Here is a 25,714-nt window from a genome sequence, read left to right on the forward strand (position 1 = left end):
GCGCGCGGGGCTGGTCTGGGGCAGGGGCGGGGGCGGGGGCACCCGTGGAGTGAGCCTGTGACGTGAGAGGGCGTGGCTCCTGGAAACCCCGCCCCCTCTTCCTCGCCCTCTCTCGCGGGTCGGGGTTACATGGCGGCGACTGCGGCAAAGCGAGAGCCTCGGAGACGCCGCTGCCGCCAGCACAGCCGGAGACCTGAGCCGACACAGGGGGCTGTCCGTGGGCCCCGCACTCCCTCGATGAGTCGGAGAAGTCCCGTGAGTATGTGTGTGTACGTGTGCAGGGCGCGCCGGCGGGGCTGCTCGGGAGGGCGCCGCGGCGGGCCCGGCGGCGGCGGCGGAGCCGGCTCCCTCCATTGTGTGTGACCCTCCGGCTGCAGCCGCTCAACAAAGGCGCTTTTGTTCCGTCTCCCGCCCGCCCCCGGCCCGCCCGCCGGCTCGCTAACTCGGGCCTGGCCGGCGCGGCCCCGCGCGGGCCGGCGGGCGGCGGGCCGGGGTCCCCGCGTGGGGCCGGCAGTGCGACCGGCGCGCCCCTCCCACCCGGCACGCCCCTCGCCGGCCGCGGTTCCGGGCCCGGCCGCGACTGCCCGCCCCGGGGCCCCGCTTTCCGGCTACCGCACCGCCGCCCGCGCCCGGGTCAGCGGGTTCGAAGCCCGGCCCGGCCCGGCCCCGCCGGCGGGCCCGGGGCGGCGGCCGGGAAGGGCGGCCCGCCCCGGGAGCGTGAGGTGGCGCGGAGTCTCGCCTTCCTGGCACGCTGCCTTTCGAAATGCTCCCGCGTCTCCTCCCCCATCCCACTCGGGTGACTCGGCCTCAGCTGACTCCGGCCGGGCAAAGTCTCCAGTGCACTCGGCAAATTGCGTAGCGCGCCGCTCACCCGGCTCGGCTCAGAGCCCTGAAGTCCTCTGCCTGAGTTGAGTGTGGCCGTAAAGGAGGTACAGAAAAAGTCGTCTGAATCGGAATTCCTAATTTCCTCCTCCTCTACTACACCCTTGCCTGAGCTGCGTTCGGGACGTGGAGCGGTGGTGGTCCATGAAGGTCCCCAAATGAAAACTTGTTTTGTCAGTTCACTGAAAAGGGGCCTCCTCGCTCCGCTGTGCATTTTTCCCTGACTTGGTGAGGTGCGTTGAAAACTAAGGGCGTTTTGGCCGCCTTTTGTTCCTTGGCTTAGTAAGACTGGTTCAGGTGTTATGTGGGAGCGCCCCGGAGCAGGATATTTTTGATTCCTTTCCTGTTTTATTTTTTCCTTTGCTCGCTCATTGGAAAAGGTCCAGTAAAGGGAAACTGGTGAGGTGGAATTAGAAGCCTACAGCATTTGCAGCAAAATTCATGTTCTTTCCTTCAATGCTAAAAATGCTCCCCAAAGTCAGTCTGAGTGTTAACTTTTTTACAGGTACAAGATGGTTTGTCAAGGGAAACAGAAATTAACAGGGGACAAAATGGAGCGAAAACAGCTTCAGAGTAGTTTTCTGATTGTTTGATTTGTCTAGGCGTGTCATTTTTTTTTTTTTTTTCCTTTTTCGGTACGCGGGCCTCTCACTGTTGTGGCCTCTTCCGTTGCGGGGCACAGGCTCCGGACGCGCAGGCTCAGCGGCCATGGCTCACGGGCCCAGCCGCTCCGCGGCATGTGGGATCTTCCCGGACCGGGGCACGAACCCGTGTCCCCTGCATCGGCAGGCGGACTCTCAACCACTGCGCCACCAGGGAAGCCCTAGCCGTGTCATTTAAAGTTCTGATTGGACACATTCTCTCTAACGTTGGGAAACTGAGATGGTCTGACTAGAAGAATGAGTATTCTGAGCTAGAAGAATGAAGGGACCAAACAGGACTGGGCCCTTGAAAGGGAACTGCCTCTACAGTTTCTTCTTAGCAATGTCAGATATTTATGTTTGAAATATAATTTCTAATTGGGTGGCAGAGACTTTACACTTCTTTAACGGGTCGTTGTTCAAACATGTTTACATGTGCCAAGGAGCGTGGAGTCCTTTTCCATATATGTGTTACATCACTTAATAAGAATTGCCTTGTGAAACTTGGTAAAATTGCTTGTTGGTGTCCTAAATTCAGTAATTGCAGTCATGTAGGAAATATGCCAGATTTGAGCAGGATACGTTTTAATCACCTAAGTATTACTGTTCAGAAAAAAACTCTGGGAAATGGAGAATTATTTAGAAAAACCATTATATATCACCATATTTTGCAGTTCATTTATTTGCAAAAGAGGATTAAAAGTGTTTGCTACTTTCTGTGATTAAGAAGGAATCCAGAGAAGATTGAAGATCAGTTAATTTTGCAATAGGAAAAAAGCACATGTTCTAATGACAAATGTTAGTACTAAAAGTGTTGCAGCATTTTGCATAAGTTCATTTAAGCATCGTGAGAATTCATAACTGACAAAATAGGAAGGTTTGCTGACTCAGGGTACATTGCTGAAGGGGATGGGGTCGGGTAGGAGGAAGCTTAGAAGTGCTGCAAGTTTTGAGTTGGGTGATGACTCATCCTGCCCACGGACTGCTACGTGGCCTTTTTTTTACACACTGTATTTTTTTAAATGATAGGCTAAAATTCTCCTGTACACATTATAATTGTCTCTCTCATAGAGGAGCCACAGTTTCTGTAAAAAAGTAATGGCTTCTTAAATTGCATTTTAAAAGGATATCATTTATCCTGCAGGTGGAATTTTGTAATATTTGTTGAGAGGAAAGGTAAAATTAATTGCTGGTTAGTTGCTGCAATTAAATACTTGATACTAGCAGTTCGTTGGTTATTATTGAGAGAGATTTCTTATGGATTATTTACAAAGGACAGATAGTACTTTTATGGTGTGGATAGAAATTAACCTTTTGTTTTCATTGGTAATGTAAAAGTTATCTTTATAATATCTAGAAATTACTGTAGTTTAAATAAGTGTTGTAAAAGCACAGCAGTGTTTAATCAGATAAAGCTCTTAATATGAACATTTCACTCTGATGGAATTATATTTAGTGCTTTCTCCTGATCTACGTGAATTTGCTGTTTTAATAAAGACAACTTAGAATAGATATTGTTATAGGCACTATTTTTTCATCAGTCTTTTTCTAAGATAAGCTGAATGTACAGCTCCAAATTTAGGACTTACATTGAAATTTGGTAATAAAATAATTTTGACCATTGTAGAAAGCCATTGTTTAGCAGGTTGGCTTAAAGTAAGATTGAGTGAAAAAAGAAGATTGAGATAGCAGTTTGTTTTAAAAGTGAGAAAAAACTCCCCACTCCCAAGTTTTTCTTTGTATATATGATTTATCTTCTCAGTGATTTATTTGAAGGGGTTTGTGGGCAGTAAAGTGTATTAATGAGAATCAGATCTTTGGAGAGATTTTGGAAGAACGTTGTATGATTTATATAGGGGAGCTTTAGTAAAATTTAATTCAAACTTTAAACTGTATTTCCCACTAAAGGAAATCTAAAAATACAAATTTAAAAGTATTATAGATTTTCAAAGCATCCTGTCATTTAGAGGTTGAACATGTATTTCCAGTGTGTGTGTTTTGAGAATATAGGTAATTACCTGTCATGCTTCATTCAGAATTTATAAACAAACTGGGTGTGTTAGCCTATCTCCTTTCTATGAGGTATTGCCTTATGAAACTATGAGCCTCACCACTGCTATCCAGTTCCTTGTTTGCATTGCATGCTCTAGGGCCCATGTTAAAATAGAAGATGCCTCAAAAGTAAATTCTTTCTGGCATTGTTGGCTTCCCACTGTCAGCTCCTTCAGCCTGTTTTGTGGGCCTGTTACATTACTCCACTGCCTGCTAGGGGTATGGGGATTTTGGTCGGTTTTATTGCTCAGAGCCCTGACTGAGACTTCATAAAAACAATAATGTAATTGTAGTTACTTTTTTTTCCTGGGAGTTGCTTGTCATGTGGAGGTGATGCATTTAGAAAGGTTTGTCTTATATACATGTCAGCCTTTTAAATCCATTTCTGAAAAGTAGTACCGAGACTGATTGTCTGTAGCAAATCACATTTTCCCATTGATATTCATTTAAATTTGGTATTTTTTTATGGGGAAAAAATGGTATCACAAAAATTGTTTGTTAGAATCCTAGCATTTACTTCAGGGAAGAGACTGCCTCTTCAAGAGTATGAGAAATCTGTGTGCATTTAATTCTATACAACTATAAAACTATAAAATGTTAGTTTTTATGGAGGGGTCATGGGTATTATCTTCCCCCAGTTACATCATTTGACAGCTAAAAAAACTGAGGCCCAGAGAAATCTAAGACCTTGTTACTCACAGGGTGATTTCTGGACAAGCAGTATTAGCAGCACCTGGGAATTTGTTGGAAGTGCAGAATCTCGACCCCATCTCAAGACTTACTGTGTTAGAACCTGCAGTTTAACTAGATTCTTAGGTGATTCAAATGCACATTCATTTCTGGAAGCATTGCTAAGTAACCATACATAAGTTGCTCAGCTGGTTAGTGACTGATTTGGAAAACTCAGGTCTTCTGAGTTGCTCTTTCCATTGGCCCTCCTGAAAAAAAAAGTCAAAAGGAAGATTGAGGATCTAATCACTGTCCAGCAGAACTTTCTGTGATGATAGAAATGTTTTATTCTGTGCTGTCCAATGAGATAACCACTAGCCACATGTGACTGTTGAGCATTTGACAGGTGGCTAGTGCACCTGAGGAACTGAATATTTAATTATATGTAATTTTAATTAATTTATACTTAAATAGCTGCATGAAGTTAGTGGCTACCATATTGGACAGCACAGATTTAGATGATCTTTGCCCACACTAAATTTAAAATAGTCTAAGCTGTAATTTAATAACTGATTAGGCTTTTAACGTATAATTTTCTTCTAACAGATTTTTTGAAGGAAAAAAATTTAATCTTTCTCCTTGATTCTTGAGAAAAGTATTAGGTACTTATTAAATAGATATGTTATAAAAGCAATTGATAACTTATGAAAAATATGCAATTTATTTTAAAACTGATACGTATGAATTTATGGCATGGTGAGCGTGATCCTAAGATGTACAGTTTGATAAGTTTTGACAAATGTGTCGAGTTGAGAGTTCATATAACATTAAAATATAAAATATTTTTATCACCCCTAAAAAAATAACTGATTAGGCTTAATTTAATAATTTCCCTCTTCATTTACAAATTGGAGAGATGGTAGGTTTCTAACTACCTGCTTTTCTAATATGCCCAGATATTATTTTAGTAGTTATTATAAAACAATGCCAATTATCTGATTGATACTCCTGTGTTCAGTAATGTAGACACTCAAAGTTGCAAGAATATGCATTTTCCCATTTGTCTCAGTAAAGATATTTTCACTTGGATTTAAAAATATTAAAAATAACCTGTTAAGTAAATATTCCTTAATTATCTTGCAAATAGCATTGAGGGGACAGTTTTGCCTCTGGCCTAGTACCTCCAGGCTTTTTTCCACTTGTTGATAAGCTCCCAGATTGATCTGCCATTTGTTATGTTATTTCCAGGCAGAGAAACATTGAGTGGTTCTTAACCTCCCACCTTATGCAGTGGTAAGATTCTAACCCTAGAGTAAGTCAGAGTGGCCTGTGTCCAGATCTTGACATTTACTATATGTGTGATTTCAGTGAACTTGATTTACCTCTCGGAGCAAAAGTGTTCATATTTGTAAAATGTGACTTACAAGGTGTTGGTTCTGAGTAACAGAAGTAGTTGGTTTTAGAAAGTGCCTGTCACTTAATAGATAGTAAATTTGAATTACCTTCCCTTCCCCTTGTGATTAGCTTTTTATAGCCTTCTGTATTTAGTCTTATGTTTAAGATTCCAACCAAACTTAAGGGATATTCTGATTTTAAGTCTTGTTGGTTCCCACCTATTACATGGCTTCCTGCCTTGCTTCATTCATGTTATATCCCTTGTACATTCCTCCACTTGTGCTCTAGATTCCTTCTCTTGACTTCTTAAGGACTCATTTCTTGCCTGCATCTTGAATTTTGCCCTTTCTATTGGGCCATCTTTATTGGTATACAGATGTGCTCTAGAGCTATGCTGTCCAATATAGCCACTAGCCACATGTGGCTAATTAAACAAAAATTAATTTTAAAAAATTCAGTTCCTCAGTCATACTAGCTACATTTCAGTTGCTTGGTAGCCATGTGTAGCTATTGACTCTGTATTGGACAGTGCAGATATAGAATAGAAATCTGCTATAAACCCTCTCCTGATTCCACATTCTTCTCCTCTAGTTACTGCCTCATTTCTCTGATCCTCTTTCAAGCAGATTTTCAAGAACTGTCTTTGTGTGCTCTCTCCACTTTCATTTGCTCTTCAACTCCAGACTGGTTTCTATCACCATCTCACCACTGAAAGTACTCTAGTCAAGGTTACCAGTGATATCCATTTACCAATTCTATCTTAAAGATCTTGCAGCAGCATTCAGTATTATTGACCACAGTTTTCTGCCTATTCGCCTGCTTCTCTTAGTTTATGGGACACATATTCCTGTATTCCTCCTACCTCACACTTTGTCATACTTTTTTTTTTTTTTACAGGCTTCTCTCTCCTCTCCTGCCTCTAAGTATTGGCATATCCCAGAGGTTAGTCCTGGACTTTTTTCCCCCCTTCTCTTGATTCTTTCCATAGGTCTCATTCAATTTAGTTTTTTAAATAGTATCTATATGTGAATAATTCTCAAGTGTTTGTTTCTGGTTTAGACTTCTCACCTAAATAGACTTAATATGTCCAAAATAGACCTCTTTCTCCCATATTGTTCTCCAAGTCTTCCCCATCTCAGTAATTGTCACCTAGGAGTTATCCTTAAAACCTATTTTTCCCTTTATCCACCATATCTAATCCATCATCACGTTTTCTTGGTCTCCAAAATATGATTTTGATTTCTCCTGTTTTACATCTTCATTTCTACCAGCCTAATCTCAGTCGCCATCATTTCATGTGGCCTACTGAAATAGCTTTTAACTGGCCTCTGCTTTCACTTGACCATCTTCTTCAGTGCATTCTCCTCCTGGTAGCCAGAATCATCTTTTAAAAATGGAGATGAAAAAAAAAAAATGGAGATGAAACAGGGCTTCCCTGGTCGCGCAGTGGTTGAGAGTCCGCCTGCCGATGCAAGGGACACGGGTTTGTGCCCTGGTGCGGGAAGATCCCACATGCCGCGGAGCGGCTGGGCCCGTGAGCCATGGCTGCTGAGCCTGCGCGTCAGGAGCATGTGCTCCGCAATGGGAGAGGCCACAACAGTGAGAGGCCCACGTACCGGAAAAAAAAAAAAAATGGAGATGAAACCATGCCAGTTGTCTGCTTAAAATCCTTCAGTAGCTTTCTTAGTTATAAAATTCAGAATCCTGCCTCATGTGTTTGCCATCAGTCCCTGCTCCCTTTGCTCAGGACGCTGTCGCATCTTTTCTTTTCCTCCAGAATACCAAGTTATGTCCTGCTCTAGGTTGTATTTGCTTTTTCCTCTGTTTGGAACACTCTTTTCCCATCTCTTAGCAACACTGGTTCTGTCTTACTATTCAGGCTTCAGTTCCTTAGATGGCCATTTCCAAGTCACCCAGTCATAGCACTTGGCCAAATCTGAAGTTATGTTTACTTGTTAATCTTTCCTCATTAGAATGTAAAGTCTTTGGAAGCAGAAGAACCTTAACTGTCTTATTCTCCACTGTACCAGGAAACAGTGCCTGACACGTACCAAGTGCTCAGTAAATTTTTGTGCACGGTATAAAATGTTTGTTTGACTCCCTTAAACTTCTATAGGGAAAAAAAGTACATTAAAGATTGCATTGTAGTCATTGTAACATGTGATTCTGAACTGGGTTTATTTAGCTCTCAAGTACATTATTGGTACAATTGTAAAAACTTAAATGGGATCTGAGTACTAGATAGTAGTACTATGCCAGTGTTAATTTCCTGACTTTGATGATTATATTTTGGTTATGCAGAAGAATGTTCTGTCTATAAGAAATATACTGTACTATTAAAGGGTTGGGGGGGAATGTGTAGTGTACTTGTCAGTAAATTACATTATTATTTGAGAGACAGTCATGGGCTTTGATTTGAAACCTGAGGTTCAAATTCTGGCTCTCACTGATATGTGATTTTTAATGCATTATTTAAATTCTCTAAAGATCTTAGGACCCATTTTGCAGTGTTGTTAGGAGGATTTAGTGTAAGAGTAGTATGCTTCACACATACTGCGTTCTTAAGCTTGCTATTCTTTATTCAGTTCTTTTAAAATTCAACTATTAAAATTCTATTCTCATGTTCAGTGCTGTGACTTCCTTTATAATACAAATGTTTTTCATTAATTGCTTTTATAAAAGCTGATAATGTAGGATAAATATGTACCAGATAATGTTATTTATATCGTCAACTTAGAACTTTTGAGCTGTACTCCATAATGCAGTTTTTTACTTTTTTATATTTTTTTATTTATTTTGTTTTTGCGGTATGCGGGCCTCTCACTGTTGTGGCCTCTCCCGTTGCGGAGCACAGGCTCCGGACACGCAGGCCCAGCGGCCATGGCCCACGGGCCCAGCCACTCCGCGGCATGCGGGATCCTCCCAGACCGGGGCACGAACCCGCGTCCCCCGCCCCGGCAGGCGGACCCTCAACCACCGCGCCACCAGGGAAGCCCCTCGCAGTCTGTTTTGAATAATATAAACTACTTCACTAACACTGCAAACCTTACGATTGCATGATTCAGTTTACCCCCTTCTAGCACATTGTGCTCTTATGTTTTACTTCTACATGTGCTATAACCGCTACAGCACATTATTATTTTTGCTCTAAACAATCAATAGTCTCTTAAAGACATTTAAACATGTGTTTTGTTTTGTTTTGTTTTAAAGGCTTTTTGTATTTTCCAATTATTTACCCTTTCTGGGGATTTTGTTCCTTTCTGCAGATCTGGGGTTCCATTTGGTGTCATTTTCCTTCACCGTAACCAACTTCTTTTACCATTTCTTGTAGTGAAAGTCTGTTGGAGACAAGTTCTTTTCCCTTTTGTCTCTTTGAAATGTTTTTATTTCATCATTTTTGAAGTATGTTTTCCTAGATGTAGAATTCTGGGTTGATAGTTTCTTTTGGAACTTGAAAGGTGGTGTTCTGTTGTCTTCTGGCTTTCATTGTTTCTAATGATAAATCAGCCATTGTTTCTATTGTTTTTCCCTAGTATATACTTTTTCTCTTTTCCATAGTTGCTCTTCCGCCCTTCCCACTCCCCAGTTTTCAACAGTTGATGATATGCCTAAGTATGGGTTTCTTTGTATTTATCCTGCTTGCTGTTCATTGAGCTTCCAGGTTTGTGAGTTGATGTCTTTTATCAGTTTTGGAAAGTTTTTGTCCATTTTCTCATCACATACTTCTGCCCTGTCAGCTTTCTGAACCTTGGGGCTCTCTACTTTTCAGCCTAGCTGCCAACTCTTTGGATTGCTTGGACATTTTCTTTGCTTCTCAGTACCACCTCAGGTTTTCTTTATTTAACTCATGTTTTTGCCCATTTTCTAATGAAGACTATCTGCCTTACATTCAGAGTGACTTGGAGGGGTTTATCTCATATTCCTGTCTTGGCCTTCACCTTAAGAGGGCATCTGGGGCTTCCCTGGTGGTGCAGTGGTTGAGAGTCCGCCTGCCGATGCAGGGGACACGGGTTCGTGCCCCAGTCCGGGAAGATCCCAGATGCCACAGAGCGGCTGGGCCCGTGAGCCATGGCTGCTGAGCCTGCGCGTCCGGAGCCTGTGCTCCACAACGGGAGAGGCCACAACAGTGAGAGGCCCGCGTACCGCAAAAAAAAAAAAAAAAAAAAAAGAGGGCATCTGTCTTGTACACAGTGGAGACCTATATGCTTCATGAGATTTTCTCTCAGCTTTCCGGCCTTGACTTCAGACTTGTGCCCTTAGTGAGGACCCGTGGGGAAGAATTGGCAGGTGGGGCTTGTAACTGGGCTTCCTCTGAATTCTAATCTGTTACCTGAATCCACATTCAGCTAGTAAAATTTGTTTATAAATTTGGTTGGTTTCTTCTTAGTCCTGTTAGTGGAAAATTTCTTGTTTTCTTGCCACTTTGCCAGGAATGAGAATAGCCATGGTCTCTTGTCTTATGAAGAGCTCGACATTTTCTGGAACTTAATTTATTTAGAGTTCTTTGCAACCTTTCTGGTGTTTTTTAAAAATTTATTTGTTTATTTTTGGCTGCATTGGGTCTTTGTTGCTGTGCACGGGCTTTCTCTAATTGCGGTGAGCGGGGGCTTGTCATTGTGGTGGCTCCTCTTGTTGCGGAGCATGGGCTCTAGGTGCACGGGCTCCAGTAGTTGTGGCTCGCGGGCTCAGTAGTTGTAGCTCAAGGACTCGAGAGCGCAGGCTTAGTAGTTTGGCACACAGGCTTAGTTCCCCGCGTCATGGGGGATCTTTCCCGACCAGGGCTCGAACCCGTGTCCCCTGCATTGGCAGGTGGATTCTTAACCACTGCGCCACCAGGGAAGTCCCCTGATGTTTAAAAACAAAACAAAAAAACTACAATTTTGTAGCTTATTCAGCTTATCAGGGTTTATAGGATGAGAGTGATGGTGTCTTGCAACTTTCTGCGTTCTAATCAAGAGTGGAAATCCTGAGCCTTTCACTAAACTTAAAACATTTTGGAGCTGGAAGAGACCATAGAAATCACGTAGTTTAGCTCCATCATTTTCCTGATGAGGAACTAAGATGTAGAAATCTGAGATGCTTTGATTACAAAGCTAATTTAGCCACAGATCCTGGACTAGACTTCAGATCTCTTCATGTTTCTTTGTTTTTGTTTTTAGTATGGGGTTAGTGAAATCAGACAGGAATTTTTCAGCAGTGCCAAACCATAGTGTGAATCTGAAAGGAAACTTACATGATTTTTTATTTTGCAAGCTTTGTTCAAGTCCGGAGAAAATGAGAAACAAAGGAGGAAAGATATTCCAGAAAAGTTATATGCCATTCTGAATCATTTTTTTAAAATTTGGGGGGACTTCCCTGGTGGCACAGTGGTTAAGAATCCACCTGCCAATGCAGGGGACACGTGTTCGAGCCCTGGTCCGGAAAGATCCCCCATGACGCGGGGAACTAAGCCTGTGTGCCACAACTACTGAACCCACGTGCTATAACTACTGAAGCCCGCGTGCCTAGAGCCCATGCTCTGCAACAAGAGAAGCCACCGCAATAAGCCCGCGGACCGCAACCAAGAGTAGCCCCCGCTTGCCACAACTAGAGAAAGTCCACGTGCAGCAACAAAGACCCAACACAGCCAAAAATAAATAAATAAAATTAAAAATTAAAAAAAGGATATCTCTTAAAAAAAAAAATGTTGGGGACATTCTAACCAAGCATGTGGTTGCCTCCATTTGATGAGGGTCCAGAAATGTTTTCTGTGGTCTTGCACAATGTGGCCTTCTTCAGACCCTCACCAGGATTAGCTCAAAAGTGACAGCTGTTATATTTGATGTATAGTCTGGAAAGCTGTGGTGCTAGATGCCATAGACCCTACTAGGATGGAGTAAAGAACAGTAAAATCAGAGTAATGTCAGGGTCTTGCACATCTTCATGATACCTACTTGCTGTCATATAGGCTAGTAGGACTTTTTATAGAATCCTACTCATCTGGTTATATAGGATACTATTTCAGTGGCACAGTCCCTCTCCACTACCTCAGCAAAACAAACCAGGAGCTATAACAAAGCTGAAGTGTTTTTGTTTCTTCAGTCTGAGTGGGTTGAAATCAGTTGCTTTCTTCAGATGTTGGCAGACCTATGTGTTCACCATAGGGTGAGGCTCTTGGGGGAATGCATGGAAAGGAAAGTACCATATTTAGGAGTCATCACTGATGTTCCCACTTGGTAGGTCAGAATGTGATCAGATTTTGAAAAATTGAGGGTAGAGCTTGTCCAAAACTTTCTACTATCAAGTAGAATATGTTATTTACATTAATTCATTCAGTAGTTTTTAAGGTGCTTACTAAGTACCAGGAGCTATGATCAGAAAATGTCAGTAAAGCTACTTAGTTCCAAACCTTTTATTTTATTTTATTTTATTTTATTATTATTTTATTTATTGGTACGCGGGCCTCTCACTGCTGTGGCCTCTCCCATTGTGGAGCACAGGCTCCAGACGCGCAGGCTCAGCGGCCATGGCTCACGGGCCCAGCTGCTCCGCGACATGTGGGATCTTCCTGGACCGGGGCACGAACCCGTGTCCCCTGCATCAGCAGGCAGACTCTCAACCACTGCGCCACCAGGGAAGCCCCAAACCTTTTATTTTAAAATACAGCTACAACAAAGGGGAAGGGAGTGGTGCCCTAGAAAATGAAGATGGGATTTGAAGATTAGAGATTAGATGAGATTGGGGGTGGATGGCCAAAGACAAAGGAAGGAAAATGCTATTAGAAAAGAGAAGAGAGAAAGAAGGCCTAGTGGGACAGGGAGGAATGTACTACAATGGAGTCTGTTGTTACTGTGATGCTCTAGGAGTGAATATGTGCTCCTTGAGGTTGTTTTGTTTTGTTTTGTTTTGTTTTTTGACCCCTCGTGTACCTTAATGTCTAAAAGAATGCCTGGCATTTGGTAAGCACTAAAGGTTTTGTTGAATAAAAATGTAGTGGATGGGGCTTCCCTGGTGGCGCAGTGGTTGAGAGTCCGCCTGCTGACGCAGGGGACACAGGGGACACGGGTTTGTGCCCCGGTCCGGGAAGATCCCACATGCCGCGGAGCGGCTGGGCCCGTGAGCCATGGCCGCGGGGCCTGCGCGTCTGGAGCCTGTGCTCCACAACGGGGAGAGGCCACAACAGTGAGAGGCCCGCGTACCGCAAAAAAAAAAAAAAAAAATGTAGCAGATGGATGGAAGAATTGAAGCTGTTTTAGTGAAAGCTGTTCGAAACAATCTAGGTTCTCTCTGCTTCTGGGCCATGTTGGGATTGCATTTCCCTACTGCCTTGAAGTAGGTGGGACAGTGTGACCTGCTTTGGTCAATAAAATGTGAGTAGAAGTGAAGTGTATCATTTTTAGACGAAGGTTTAGGCACCAGTGAGATATTCCTTCTTCTTTCCCTCTGGCACACTGAGTGGCAATGACAGAGATGGTAGCTACTTCAAGAGTTTAGATAACAGCTATGTTGGTCTTGTTGCATGAGCTGGACTTAAAAGTTTAAGTCACTGATATTTTAGGGTTATCGGTTACTGTAACACTGCATAACCTATCTTGACTACTACTACAGAAATTTATATTCATTTTTGTTTGGTTGGAGTCTTCAGATTTCCAAAGGTACTTGAAGAAGGAGGCTGCCTACTTGTCTCCTACTTATATATTTGCCTCAAGTGTTTCCTTACCATTAGTTAGGAGAGGAGTCTTAGAAATGAGGGCTTAGGCAGGAAGAGGATAGGAGAGGGATGAAGGGTTATTACAGTCATTAAAAATTTTCCAGCCATAAATTTCTAGAAGGGATCATGTTTGTTTAATGTTAGGTTTATAGTAATTTCAATCACATTTCCACCATTCTGGGCATCCCACCATAATAAGTGGGAGCAAAAACTAGTGAAATAAAAGACTTATATGGTGCTTTCATAAATCATAGACTTTTAGAATTGGAAGCGTCTTTAGAGAGATTCTTTGACTTGTTTATCTGGTCTGTGAAGTTCAAATATTCCAATATAGGTACTTAGAGTAAATTAAATAGCAACTAGAAATGAACATCAAAGTAAACAATGACATTTATTTTATAATGGCCTTTTAAATGGCTGAGTGTTATTTAGGCAAAGTTACAGACAATTTAAGAACAGAAGTTAGGAGTAGAAGAGGAGTTTTTAAAAAACTGGATATTTTATTAGAAGCTATGTAATCATCCATCTTTGAGAGTTCTTCTGTGTAGCTTACAGTAGTTACTGAGAGCAGGCAAAGCCTGTTAGTCTTCAGGGCTCAAGTGTTAAGGTCCTCCTTCCCACACCAGCCAGGTTCCTAAGATGATTCACTGACACTGGTTTGCACTTTGGACCTCCTCTAGGTCTAAATCCTGAGAGGGGTCCCTGGTAACTCTGAGGGCTACCCTACATTAGGAGTGAGGGCTTTGTCAAGAATGTATATAAGCAAGCAGTTAAGCTGTACCCTTTGGCCTTCTCTGCCCTAGAAACTTAGTATCTTCGATGAGAGCTTGAGAACATGATCTTCGGGAAGGGTGAATTTGCTATAACAACACCTCTCTGTGCCAGGGTTAGGAGACAGTCGTAGGTGAATGTAAGCAGAACTCAACCTTTCCCTTCTCTCCAAAAGCAGCTGGGTTTTGGCTGAGGAGATGTGAGGCTGGCTGAATGCCAGTTAACTCAAATTACTCACTTCACCCTGGAAAAGAGCTTAATAGGCAAGAGCTCGGGGGGTGGGGGGGGGGTGTTTGAGTGAGTATGATCAGGCCAGATGACCCAAGTCAGCATTTAACCTCAGAAGCAGCAGAATAGAAGATGGAAGAGAAAACCGGACAAATAACCTTTATGTTTAAGGCCCTCACCTCAAACTTTGTACTTTGTGACACTGACCAGGTTGTTCCTGGATAAGAAAGGAAAGAAAATCCAATTTCTGTAGAATGTGGAGATGGGGCAGAGTGAAGTTATTCTACTGTCTTTTCTTTCTTTTGCATTTTATAACTTTACTTCATACACTTAGGCTTGACTCAGAGTACCTGCATTTCTCTTGGTGTAGGGGTAGGCTAACTGACTGAAAGCAGGAGACAATTTCAGGAAGAAAGGAGAGCTTGAGGCAACAGTTGTGGCTAATGCAGCTTCAGGAAACTGCATGTAAATGTTGGAAACTGGTACCCAGCCTGGGCTACATAGAGAGCTTTTACTTCCATGTTATGGTGAATCACTGAAAGAAAACCAAAGAGCCAGTTTCATCCTTATAAATCATTCTTTGTACTTCATTTTATTTACCAAATTGTTAAAAACAAAACAACATTGATTCAGCTAATTAAAACTTAACCAGTGATCTCTCTCCAAGCAACAAACGCAGTGTCAACCCTGATGTTGGTAGGAACGGCTAATATTTGGAGGCAGAAATTGCAAAGGTGGTGGGAAGGGTCATTTTTAAGTTACTGTCCTGTCATAGTTTTCCCTTTCCTCCCTTGAAGTGTGTGGAAAGTGCAAAAGGAATATAGAATCACAGATCCTTCCAGAGTCTAAGCCTTGAACTTTGCTTTTATGGGGTTAAACGTGAAAGATGGTGGAGAAAATGGTATAAATGAGACATTTCCAGAGGTTGGTGATGTGGATGGAGAATGCTCTGATGAGTAATCTGCTGATCCAGTTGAGTTGCATGTGCATGCCCGTGGAACTCCCTGATGGCTATGAAAGATGGAGGTGATTGGAGAGAGCAGGATTTGGAATATAACTGCCATGAGGGTCAAGGTGATAAGGAAGAAGCTGTTTTCATGGTCACTAAGGAGGAGCATGGGAGACCTCTGGCTTCTTAGGGCTTCCAGAGGCATATATCCTGACCTAATTAGGTCAGATCCCCCAGTGTCTAGGCTCTCATACCATCCTGTACCATGTGGAACCATTTTTCCCTTCTGCATTCTCCTTTTTCATATTGTTAGTTTATTGTTTGTCTCCAACCATACCATAAACTCCATGAGGGCAGGGCCCAAGCCTATTTTTACTTACCATTTTATCCCCAGTGCTTAGTATATTGAGAAGTACATAACATATAATTAGCAAATACTTGCTGAATGGAGTGGGACTGAATTGGAAACATTTACTGGATCTACTTTATCATGCAGAGGTATAACATTACCTCCAACTTACTGTTTAAGGTGAGCTTATTCTTCAAGCTCCTGGATGAAAAGGTGCTAAATAAATAGCTTTTGGTCTAATAGATACTGAAGGACTTCAAAGAGTACTACTCACAGACAGTGAGGCAACTCACTGAGCAAGCACTATTGTAAATAATGGGATATTCTCCTTTACCCCCCCAATTTTTTATTGGTACAGTCCTCACTGTCTAGTGGAATTATAGTTTTGTTGATAAATATTACCTTGTTTCTTTAGATTGGTCTCATTTCTGTAAAGTCTGCTTAAGGCTTTAAATATAGTCATCATCTGAATCTATAATGAGAACTCTGCAGTTCTCAGCGTAGGTAAAACTCCTGCCTTCCCCAAGATGAATTTTTACCCACTCTTTACCCCTGTAAATGCTGACCAGTCATTGAGATTTCTGAAGAGGCATTCTCATCCTTCCACTTGTTTCTGCTCTGTAGTGCTTCTTGGTCTCACTGAAATTGAAAGGGGGCAGTTGTGGTTGGAGGTCTTGAGCAGAGATCTCTCATAATCTGAGTAAAGATGTCTCTCTCATAATCTGGCTGCAGTTCCTACTGTCGTGCTCTTGGATGATAGTGGTGTTTTTTTTCGTGGGGCGGGGGCACGTCGGGTCTTCGTTGAGGAACATGAGATCTTTGTTGAGGCATGCGGGATCTCTTCATTCCGGCGCTTGGGTTTCTCTCTAGTTGTGGTGTGCGGGTTTTCTCTCTCTAGTGGCGCTTGGGTTTTCTCTCTCTAGTTGTGGTGTGCGAGTTTTCTCTCTCTAGTTTTGGTACACGGGCTCCAGAGTGCGGGGGCTCTGTAGGTTGCAGCGCGTGGGCTCTCTTGTTGAGGCTCGCAGGCTTAGTTGTCCCAGGGCACGCAGGATCTTAGTTCCCCAACCAGGGATCGAACTCACGCCCCCTGCATTGCAAGGTGGATTCTTTGCCATAGGACTACCAGGGAAGTCCCAGTGGTGTTGTTTTTAGCAAAGCCTTATTTCTGCTTGCCCATGATTGCTATATTAGTAAACTAGAAGCTTAAGAGAGTACCTAGAGGTTTTACTGTTCTTATGTCAAGTCTGTTAAACTGACATAAAAATGTACCTTTATCAAAAACTTAAAACTTGACTGAGCTTTAAGGAATTGTCTATGTTGGGCAAGAAGGTAGGTGTGAACAAACATTCTATTTCACATGGAGACTAGAAATGTAAATTTCAGAAACAGTGGACAGCCTTTGAAAAATACTTTTTTTAATGAACAATTATTTTATTTTTTTTTAAGAATCATTGTTATTTATTTATTTATTTACTTAGGCTGCACTGGGTCTTAGTTGTGGCACGCAGGATCTTTTAGTTGCCACATGCAGACTCATAGTAGTGGCATGCATGCAGGATTTAGTTCCCCAACCAGGGATTGAATCCCAGCCCCCTTCATAGGGATCATGGAGTCTTACCCACTGGACCACCGGGGAAGTCCTGACGTATACTGATTTTTTTCTAAGATATTTGGTAGGGAACAGGAAGAATCAAGATGTATACAAATAGAAAAAATTGGAGTGGGGGGAGGCACACAATATTAATTAAAGCCCTTTAAAAATCTGAAGTATTTTTTATTTAAAAGTTTATTTGTAAACCTTAATTTAACTTTTAAATGTTTTACTACAAATAGACTGATAAGCTACAAAATTTTTCGGAGTCTGCGTTTATTTTTTTATTTCTGAGAAGCAGACAAAATACTTGCATGCAGAAGAAACCATCTCTGTCATAGTGAAACAAAGAAAGCTATTATGCTATTAACGTCTTTCACAATATTAAGTAGATGTAAGAAACACTCATATTTATTAAAATAACTCAGGGATAGTAAATAATCAGTTTTTATTAAATAAGCTATTGCCATTAGGATCATTTATCTACTTAGTCTCTGAGTTATTAGTGTCATCAGTTTCTCCTTCACACATTATTTTTAATGTTTGTGGATTTCTCAGAATTGAAGCATTTGCTCAAATTGAGGCAAATGCTGTTACCTTATTTTATTTTTCAGAATCTTGTGTTTCCACATGTGAAGTATGTAGGAATGTGAATGAAGCAGGCAGAAAATAAAGGCAGATTCCTCTGTTGTACGAAAGCTTCACCACTGTGAAATAGCTGATGTGTTTGGGTCCTAGCAGTTCTTAGGCCACACCTGAAGGTGATTGTAAGTTGTTACATGTTCAGGTTCGGAATGGACTGCTTTATTTCATACAATGATAAATTTTCTCCTGGCCTTTAAACGATTAGCTCTTTGAACAAAGGACTATTACAGCTGTCCTATTTCCAATCTCTTCAGACCCATTCAGAAAATAGCACTGTATATGCCCCTATACCAGCTTTAAGATCAAAAGTCAGCAACAGGAAGCCAGGGCTTCCCTGGTGGCACAGTGGTTAAGAATCCACCTGCCAATGCAGGGGACACGGGTTCGAGCCCTGGTCTGGGAAGATCCCACATGCCGTGGAGCACCTAAGCCAGTGTGCCACAACTCCTGAGCCTGCTCTCTAGAGCCCGCGAGCCACAACTACTGAGCCCATGCACCTAGAGCCCGTGCTCCACAACAAGAGAAGCCACCACAATGAGAAGCCCGCGCACCGCCACACCTAGAGAAAGCCCGCACGCGGCAACGAAGACCCAACACAGCCAAAAATAAAAAAAAAAAATTTTTTTAAAGCAACAGGAAGCCTTTCCATGTAAGGGTTAGTTAGGCTGTATTACATGCTCATAGGCATGTACATGAGCTACGACATTGCCCTCCTAGTTGCTTCTGGGACATGAGACACTCACCTTAGTGGCTTTCCAGTCTTAGTCCCTCTGTCTACAACAGTTTCTCCCACATAGCATCCCTAAGGCATACCCACTTCCTTACTTCCTCCTTTAGAGCTTTGCTCCAATAACACTTTATCAGAGAGGCATTTCCTAACTACCCTCCCTGTCCTCTTTCTCTGTTTTATTTTTCCACAATACTTATTGCCATCTAATATCTGTGTTTTACATTTTTGTCTGCCTGTATTCCCCCACTATAATGTGAGCTCTTCATTTACATACCACCTATCTGTAACATTCTAATAATTTGTCACACTTCAGTTTTTTTTTAAGAACTAACACATTAAAGATACAGTTGAAGAGTGCTGTGTAATCCTACCCTGATTCTTATCCCTTCCTTCATTCCTCAAGGTAATCATTATTATGAATTGGTTATTAATCAATCTTATGTTTTTTATACTTTTGCTACATCTGTATGCACCCTAAAAGCATCATTTTGCACTTGATATAACTGGTTTCAGCATGCACATTTCTCTCTGCATTTGCTTTTTAAATTTAGTGTGTATTTGGTGATTTCAACCATCTCTATTCATTTTTTACTATTATATAGTAGTTCACTATATGAGTATAACTCATTTATTCTCTTATTGTTGAAAGTTTAGGCTTTTTTTGATATTTTGCCCTTACAAAGAAAATGAACATTTGCATGTTCATTTGCAAGCATTTCTCTAGGGACCTGTCCGTGAAGAAAAATTGCCAAGTCATAGGTATGATCCTTATTTATTTGCTTATGCCAAATTGCTCTTTGATGGTCTTACTGATTTAAACTCTCACCAATATTGTATGAAAGTTCCTGTTTTTCCACATTGCTCTCCAGACTTGATATTAACAGCTGACTCTTAAAAATGTTTTTCAATCTGAAATGTTATCTTCATGAAGTAATTTTTCTGATTACCAGTGACGTTAAACATCATTTCATGGGTTTTATTCATAGGTTTATTCACTGTTTAAGTTCACTCCTATGTAAATTTAAGAACATGCTCGGCAAATTTCTTATTTGTACTGCTACACTTTTGTTCATTAGATATTGTTAGGCAGAGTTAATAAGTAAACATGTTCTTTTTTTTTTTTTTTGAGGTGTGTGGGCCTCTCACTGCTGTGGCCTCTTCTGTTGCGGAGCACAGGCTCCCGGATGCGCAGGCTCAGTGGCCATGGCTCACGGGCCCAGCCGCTCCGCGGCATGTGGGATCTTCCCGGACCGTGGCACGAACCCATGTCCCTGCATCGGCAGGCGGACTCTCAACCACTGCGCCACCAGGGAAGCCCAGTAAACATGTTCTTTAACAAACTAACACATTGCAGACTATTATATATATATTTTTAGAAAAATGTTACTAATGCTTTACCCCTCAAAAATTCTAGAGAATTCTTTAAAAATATTCTGAGCCTTCCTTTGCTCATTGACATTTAAGAAATTACACAAGCTAATGACCTAAATAATATAAAGAATCTAGTATGGTGGGATCTGGAGTCTGAGCCAACACATGTGAATTGCTTACAACATGGATAGCTGTTTTTGATTGAGGGTCATCTTTCCATTTAGTGACTATAAATACGTAAGTTTAATGTACCAGTAGTAGCCTATAGCTAAATGCCCAGTTGTGTCATTTTATAGAGTTGAATAAAAGAGCATGTCCTGGGCTTCCCTGGTGGTCCAGTGGTTAAGACTCCTCGCTTACACTGCAGGGGGTATGGGTTTGATCCCTGGTCGGGGAAGTTCTGCCTGTCACAAGGTGCAGCCAAAAAAAAAAAAGCATTTCCTACAGTGGTGACTCTTTTCCTTCTTTTTTCTCATCCTCCAGGTTGTATCAGAGTAAGATGGACGGTAGCTTTGATTGTGATTGTGGTGAGCTGGAGCCACCTGATCACTAACAAAAGACATCTTCTGTTAACCAACAGCCACCAGGGCTTCCTGTTGAAATATACAGCAACAAAGGAAGAAAAGAAGCAAAACGGAAATAGTGCTTACCAGCACCTTAGAATGATGCTGCTCAGGACCAGTCCAACACTGAATGTATCTGCACTGTGAGGAGAATGTTCATAGAAGCCTGTTGTGTGCATATTTATTCACATTTTTGTTAAATGTTAAATCCTTCAGCACAGTAAATCTGAGTGCATAGTATGTCATTTCATTCCGTTTGAGTTTCTTGAGTGTTTTCTTTAAATGTCTGCAGAGTTGCTGCCCCTTTCTTGAACTATGAGTACTGCAATCTTTTTAATTCTCAGTATGAGTAGAGCTTTTTGAGCTTTAAATCTAAGGGGAACTCAACGGGCCTGGTTGGCATATGCAATGAAACCATCTTGCTGTGGAAGCAAAATTATTTTTTTTCTACCTTTTTGAAAGATCTTTCCTTTTGATGCCAGCTTTCTTCCTTATTTACACAAGTTCAACAATACGAAAGGAAAAGGCAATAGTAAGGGTTTCAGAATGGCAGAGAAATTTGAAAGTCTCATGAACATTCATGGTTTTGATCTGGGCTCTAGGTATATGGACTTAAAACCATTGGGTTGTGGAGGCAATGGCTTGGTTTTTTCTGCTGTAGACAATGACTGTGACAAAAGAGTAGCCATCAAGAAAATTGTCCTTACCGATCCCCAGAGTGTTAAACATGCTCTGCGTGAAATCAAAATTATTAGAAGACTTGACCATGATAACATTGTGAAGGTGTTTGAAATTCTTGGTCCTAGTGGAAGCCAGTTAACAGATGATGTGGGCTCTCTTACTGAACTGAACAGTGTTTACATTGTTCAGGAGTACATGGAGACAGACTTGGCTAATGTCCTGGAGCAGGGCCCGTTACTGGAAGAGCATGCCAGGCTTTTCATGTATCAGCTGCTACGTGGGCTCAAATATATTCACTCAGCAAACGTACTGCACAGAGATCTCAAACCAGCTAATCTTTTCATTAATACTGAAGACTTGGTGCTGAAGATAGGCGACTTTGGTCTTGCACGGATCATGGATCCTCATTATTCCCATAAGGTATGTGGAAAGTCAGCTGAGACAGACCTTTAAACTGATATACATCATCAGATATAAGTGCTTATGTTTCCTTTGTGTGTTGTGGCAGAAATTTTAGTTAATTGTATTAAACTTTACATAGTACCTTTTTTCCATTCACAGTCTCCCTGTGTTTGAAATGAAGGTGGAGTAGAATCCTGATTAAATGCAAATTCTTAAAAGTGTATGGTTATTTATTATATTGATTTATATATTTATATTATTATATAACTGAAATTCTCCCTTATTTAAAAGTAGGATATATCCTTATGTGTTTAGGGCAGAAGGTGGTTCTATCTGAAGGTAATAGGGGTTGCTATTTCAACTTTTATGCCTTTTTTTGGTCCATTCGAGTATACTATTCTGTTTTGCCTTGTTTAGTAAACTTAGTTTAGTTTGAAATCTAAATTCGCATAAAGTAGACAATAAGAATAGCCAGAAGGATTCATAGTAACTTTGCCTTAAATAAAAGCTTGCTTTAATTTTCTGAGCTGAACTCTGGTCTTTTAGTTTTCAAATGAAATCATATGTGGGATCCTGATGTTCAAAATGTAAAAATGGAGCTGCTTTGGTTATAAAGCATCCGTGGGAGGCCTGCTTGCTTGGCTTCCCATAGCACATGTTTCAGACAAATCTTTTCATTTTCATGTATCATCTCACACTGAGTATAATTAATTTAAAAAAAAACAACTTTAACATAGAAATTGAGTACCAAAATGAAATGGATGACCACATCCTCTTTATGGATAACAGTAAAGTATTGTAGATGGAACACTGAACTAGAAGTTACACTATCTAAAATTGAGTTAATTTCTACATCCAGCTAAGCTATATGACCTTAAGCAGATTCTTTAATCTGTGTTAATATCTACCTTCACATTTTCTCAGGGTTGTTTTGAAGATGAAATAAGGCAATATATGTGTAACTGTTTCTGTCAAACAATTCATAAATGTAAAGTAGTAAAATTGATTAGGCATGGGGTATGCAGTAAAGCCAGGTCTGCTGGATTGTCAGTAAGGAGATTGGCAATGCATTTTTATTTTATTTATTTTTAAAATTAATTAGTTTATTTTTGGCTGCATTGGGTCTTCGTTGCTGTGCGCAGGCTTCCTCTAGTTGCAACAAGCGGAAGCTACTCGTTGTGGTGTGTGGGCTTCTCATTGTGGTGGCTTCTTTTGTTGCGGAGCATGGGTTCTAGGTGTGCAGGCTTCAGTAGTTGCGGCACGAGGGCTCGGTAGTTGTGGTGCATGGGCTTAGTTGCTCTGCAGCATGTGGGATCTTCCCAGACCAGGGCTTGAACCTGTGTCCCCTGCATTGGCAGGAGGATTCTTAACCACTGCGCCACCAGGGAAGCCCCAGCAATGCGTTTTTAAATAGCACCTCTGGTGCTCTTTCCTGCCTTTCTCTCATTGATTTAAAGCATACCTGCTCCTTTATTAACTTGAGACTTGAAATGAAAAATAGCTCTTCCTCTGAAACCTGTTTTGAATATGTGGCCTAGAGTTAACACTAAAATTCTTTTTTTTTTTTTTTTTTTTTTGTGGCGCGGGCCTCTCACTGTTGTGGCCTCTCCCGTTGCGGAGCACAGGCTCCGGACGCACAGGCTCTGTGGCCATGGCTTACGGGCCCAGCCGCTCCGCGGCATGTGGGATCTTCCCAGACCGGGGCACGAACCCGTGTCCCCTGCATCGGCAGGCGGACTCTCAACCACTGCGCCACCAGGGAAGCCCTAACACTAAATTCTTATCGTATACTTTGGTTAGCAGACTTCACGTGAACATAATTTTATAGATGGTATATTACAGGGGGAGTTTAACCTCCATTCATGCTCACAAGTGCAAGAGACTTGAAAATAGGCATAGAGATCAACAGTATTGTTTTAGGATTTTACAATTACAGTTTGTTTTTAGATTAAGGATTCTTTAGTGAATCATGTTTTTTATGTACTGTTATTCAGCTAAAGTAAAAAGTATATTTTTGTTCCTTTTTCAGGGTCATCTTTCTGAAGGATTGGTTACTAAATGGTACAGATCTCCACGTCTTTTACTTTCTCCTAATAATTATACGAAAGCGATTGACATGTGGGCTGCAGGCTGCATCTTTGCTGAAATGCTGACTGGTAAAACCCTCTTTGCAGGTTAGAAATTTTAAAATACAGGGGAAAAAATTATCCCAGAGAGAAATAATATTGTATATATCTATGAAGCAAGACTTATGTAAGATTTAAAACAATTTATTGTAGTGTAGAATATTAAAATGAAAAGATAAAATGGTTTTAATATCTAAAAAATTGAGAAAACTTATGTATTCACTGAATTGTTCACTCAGTAAATTTACTCAGAATTCTACTGTTCTTTAGCATATATCTTCTTAAACATAATTTCATATTTTGTAGATCCATAGTATTTGTTAGGTTATTTGTGTTAAATGATACCTGAGTTACCTGATTCTGTCAGTGTTTGTCACTTCCTGGTAAAATTTTTTAGCAGTTGTTGAAAATTCTGTAATTCTTTCTGTGTCCCCTGTCAACCCTGTTGCTTGATTTGCCATATCCTGTTGCCTGACTGCTGTGATATTTCAGAAACAACCAATTTTTGCAGAGTTTGGTGCTATGAAGGAGTCTAAAAACATGCGTGAGAGAGTTTTTAGTTAAGGTGGATTTAAAAAAAAAACCTCTAAATAATGTAATTTTCGATCTTAAACCCTTTAAACTTTAAACATTTAATTAAAGAGAATTTTAACAAGAACTCAAACAAGTGAAATGATTTGAAAGATTCAGTGATAGTTCCCTTCTAAAGCCTCTTCGGTAGGTTTGTGATCCATCCAGTAAAAGCAACATGAGGGAGATCTAAGTGTTGATTAGTATAGGCGTCAATATATTAACAGAGCAATAAAGGCAAGGACTAAGCATTCATTGGAAATCTGTGTATTTTTAACCTATGGTAAGTGTCCTAGCCTTATTTTTCGGTCTTACTCAGTATCTCCACTTGGATGTCTAATGGCATCTTAAATTTAACCTATCCAAGACTGACTTCCTGATATTTCTCCCTCATACTTTCTCTTTCTGCTCTCTTCCTCATCTTAGTAAACCAGACCCACTTCTTAGTTGCTCAGGCCAAAATCTTGGCATCATCTTTCACTTCTCTCAGCACAGATCTTGCAGGCTCTTCCTTCAAAATATGTCCTGAATCTAACTGCTTGTTAGTATCTCTATCACTACCCACCTCCTGCCAGTTCAGTAAACCATTATGCCTCTCCTGGTCTAATGCATGACCTCCTAACTGGCTTTCCTGCTTTAACCTTTGCTGTCTGTGGTCTAGTTACCACATAGCAGTGTAGTAGTTCTCTGAAAACATCGCTCATGTCATTTCTGTGTTCAAAACTCTACAATGGCTTCTTACAAATTCAGGATAAAGTAAACTCTTATTCTGGTACCACTGACCTCATCTCCTATCACTTCCCCCCGAGCCACTCTACTTGAGCTACACTTGCCTAATTGTTGTTTCTTGGACATCCCAAGCCCACTGTCTCCTGTAGGCCTTTGGGCCTTTTCTCATCTTCCTGGAACTCCTTTCCTCCATATGAATGTATGGTGTGTTTCCTAACTTCCTTAATTTTCAGCTTCTCAGTGAGGCCTTCCTTGGTCATCCTTGGTTGTTAATATAAATTAACCCTACCCCCAACAGTGCTCCTGTCCCCCTTAGCTTACTCTATTTTTCTTCATAGCATTTGTCACCGTTTGATGTGAATGTTTACAGAGTTATTATCTGTCTTCCTCCATTAGATTGTGAGCTTTATGAAAGCAGGAACTTGCTCAGTTTTGTTTCATAGATGTATTCTAAAGTGCCTTGCTCATAGTAGGCACTCAAGAAAAATTTTGAATGTTGAATGAATTTCTAGAAATAAGTGGAAAAGCAAATGAATGGTTTTTTTAAAATTTTAGTTGCCCATTTAGCCTGAAGTGTTTGCCCTTTTATTTCTTTAATAGTGGTCCTGAAATGTTAACTGAGCCTAATATATAACTATAAAACTTTTTGTTTCACAAATCTAGTCCAGGCCTCTGTTTTA

At 41.1% G+C, this 25,714-nt stretch overlaps 1 protein-coding gene across 7 annotated transcripts in view; it reads left to right on the forward strand.

Annotated features, from left to right (window-relative positions):
- MAPK6 (mitogen-activated protein kinase 6) overlaps window positions 1-25,714 on the forward strand; it is a 45,994-nt gene that overhangs the window by 10,696 nt on the left and 9,584 nt on the right. The window contains exons 1-4 of one of the 7 annotated variants that reach the window (XM_060149998.1): window positions 118-255; window positions 6,537-6,581; window positions 20,447-21,627; window positions 23,639-23,783. In XM_060149998.1, coding sequence (XP_060005981.1) covers window positions 21,073-21,627; window positions 23,639-23,783 — 700 coding nt within the window. In that variant the 5' untranslated portion in view covers window positions 118-255; window positions 6,537-6,581; window positions 20,447-21,072. Of the gene's footprint in view, window positions 1-117; window positions 256-807; window positions 930-951; window positions 1,116-6,536; window positions 6,582-17,966; window positions 17,985-20,446; window positions 21,628-23,638; window positions 23,784-25,714 lie in introns of those variants that run through there. The other 6 variants (XM_060150045.1, XM_060149990.1, XM_060150027.1 and 3 more) reach the window with 6 other exon arrangements.

This window comes from Lagenorhynchus albirostris, chromosome 1 (genome assembly GCF_949774975.1).
Source record: "Lagenorhynchus albirostris chromosome 1, mLagAlb1.1, whole genome shotgun sequence".
Classification (NCBI taxonomy): domain Eukaryota; kingdom Metazoa; phylum Chordata; class Mammalia; order Artiodactyla; family Delphinidae; genus Lagenorhynchus; species Lagenorhynchus albirostris.